This window comes from Pterocles gutturalis, unplaced genomic scaffold, assembly GCF_000699245.1.
Source record: "Pterocles gutturalis isolate BGI_N339 unplaced genomic scaffold, ASM69924v1 scaffold24149, whole genome shotgun sequence".
Taxonomy (NCBI): Eukaryota; Metazoa; Chordata; class Aves; order Pterocliformes; family Pteroclidae; genus Pterocles; species Pterocles gutturalis.
Window position 1 is genome coordinate 7,236 of NW_010133872.1, and position 2,151 is coordinate 9,386.

Genomic DNA, 2,151 nt, shown 5'->3' on the forward strand with positions numbered 1-2,151 from the left:
AGCAGGGGTGCCTGGGCAGGTCCCCTGGGAGCACACCCCGCTCGGCAGCATCACCGCCCGTTGCACAATTTGCTTTTGGACCCAACCCCCTGCCTCCGAGGGACACTTGCCTGGTGTGACCCAGCCCAGGGTGACACCGAAGCGAATGCAATCCTGAGCAGCGCCAACGGGGTGGCCCCAGCCCCGGGAGCCTGCTCACTCAGGGGTGTTTTGTTGATTTTTTTTTTTTTTTTATTTTTAAGCCTACATTTGATGGATTTACTACTTAATTACCGAGAACTGCTCTTCTGTCACACAGTGAGCTGCACGTTTTTCACGTAGCTGTACTTACAGGGAGATGCTGGCAATTAAATTTGCAGATCAAGAATTTTTTTTAAGCAATCCAGATTAATCTGGAAGTGATCGCAAGCTGCTGATATTTCCTAAGTGTTATCTGCGAGTGGTCAGTACTAGGATTAGCACACAGTCAGTGAGCTTCCTTTGCTAAGCCCATCTAACGAGACAATAGAGAGACGCACAGGACAAAAATAAAATGGGGGAAAAGAGACAAAAAGAAAGAGGAAGAAATGAGGAATATCGGGAAAAGATACCAAGCCACAACTGGCATCATCCACTGAGTGATCCAAGAGACACCCTTGAGTTTGCAGCACTGCAATACCCAGGACAGGTCCAAACCCCCCAGTGAGTAACCCGCAGACCAAAAGGTGAGTAAACCCTCCTGTACTCAACACTCAAACGAGCCAAATTTGCAGGGTTTGGAATATCGAGAGCTCAGCACTGTCTCAGGCAGGCAGGACGATGCTCCGCTGCATCCCACCCTACTCTTGCTGCAGAGCCCACGGGCAGCATGATTGCTTCGTGCGGAGTTTGCTGGGACGTGGGAGCATCCTTCTCCCAGCATCCGAACCCATCCTTCTCCCAGCATCCGAACCCATCCTTCTGCCAGCATCCAAACCCACCCTGTGCTGGGGGATCCTGGGGGGCTGCCTGGGCCACAGCACCCAGGGAGGAGAACCCCCCCTGTGACAGCGACCACATGCCGAAGAGCAGCCGCATGCCAGAGACACCCCAAAATACAGAGACACCCCGAAATAGGAGGAAGGAGTAACGCCGGCGGGTTCACGGCGCTTGTGCAAACAGGAACGGCGCGTTCTGCAGAGCCAGGAGCGTGCTGGCGCAATGACAGCCCCCAGGCTTTACAACCACGGCTTCGGGGAGGTGCCGCCGCGGACGCAATGAACCCCAACCCAGCCAGAGCTGGAGCACGGCATGTATGGCTGGAACGCCCCCCGGCGGCCCCGCCCGTTGTCCCGGATTGCCTGGTGCCGTTCAGGAGCACAGCAGCACGCACGCCAGGCTGCCGGCACTGCGGGACTGATGCAATCGAACGCCGGGGTTCCTCCTCCGCAGAGCTGTGACACACAGACATAAACACACCCCTGCACATGTAAACACGCCGTCCCGCACGCAGCACCCGGCCGATCGGCGCCTTTGGCAGGACCATGCCCGTGTTTAACCCCAAACCCACGCTGAGATGTTGGGGGCACAGCAGCCCGCCCCTTTTTCCAGGTGAGATCCCAAAACACCCGGTCAAACAAGGTGCTGGAGGTGGGGATCTTCCTGCCAGGCGCACAGCGTACAAAATCACCTCTTGAACTTTCCAAAATTAAAGCTAATTCAATTCCTTTGCTTTTTTGACCATCAAACTCTCCCAGTGCCAGCTCCCCTCCCAACCCCAAAGCCCCCTTCTTCCTCTTCCTGAGCTTAAGGCTCCCGTTGTTCCGACACAGCCTGGAATTGAACAGCTTCATTAGCAATACTCATTAACGAGTTTGCTGCAGCGATCCCAGCAGCAGCTTACCTGGAGTAGCAGGACAGGCTGGTGCTGACGACGGAGTTAAACACGGCCGCGGGGACGTAGCAGCGGTGGAAGGTGCTGTCGACCCATTCCTCCGGGAAGATGTACGCCGAGTACGCCAGCGCGGACCCTGGGATGTGGGAGGTGCTGGGTCGGTGCCAGGTCCCACCGGGACCCTCGGTGTCCCCCCTGGGCACAGCCCTGAGCCTTCAGATGGGCGCTGGGCATCAGGCGCTCACGGGAAAGGGAGACGGGGATGAAGGGAGAGGAGCAGCTGGGGAGCTACGGGGGGC

General features: G+C 57.0%; 1 protein-coding gene across 1 annotated transcript in view; it reads right to left on the reverse strand.

Annotated features, from left to right (window-relative positions):
- Window positions 1-1,988, reverse strand: part of LOC104467577 (membrane progestin receptor gamma-B-like) — a gene marked incomplete at its 5' end in the record, with an annotated part of 6,030 nt that extends 4,042 nt beyond the window's left edge. Inside the window, one exon of the mRNA XM_010081404.1 lies at window positions 1,862-1,988. Within this exon, the coding sequence (XP_010079706.1) occupies window positions 1,862-1,988 (127 nt within the window). The remainder of the gene's footprint in view (window positions 1-1,861) is intronic.
- Window positions 1,989-2,151: the final 163 nt, after the last annotated feature.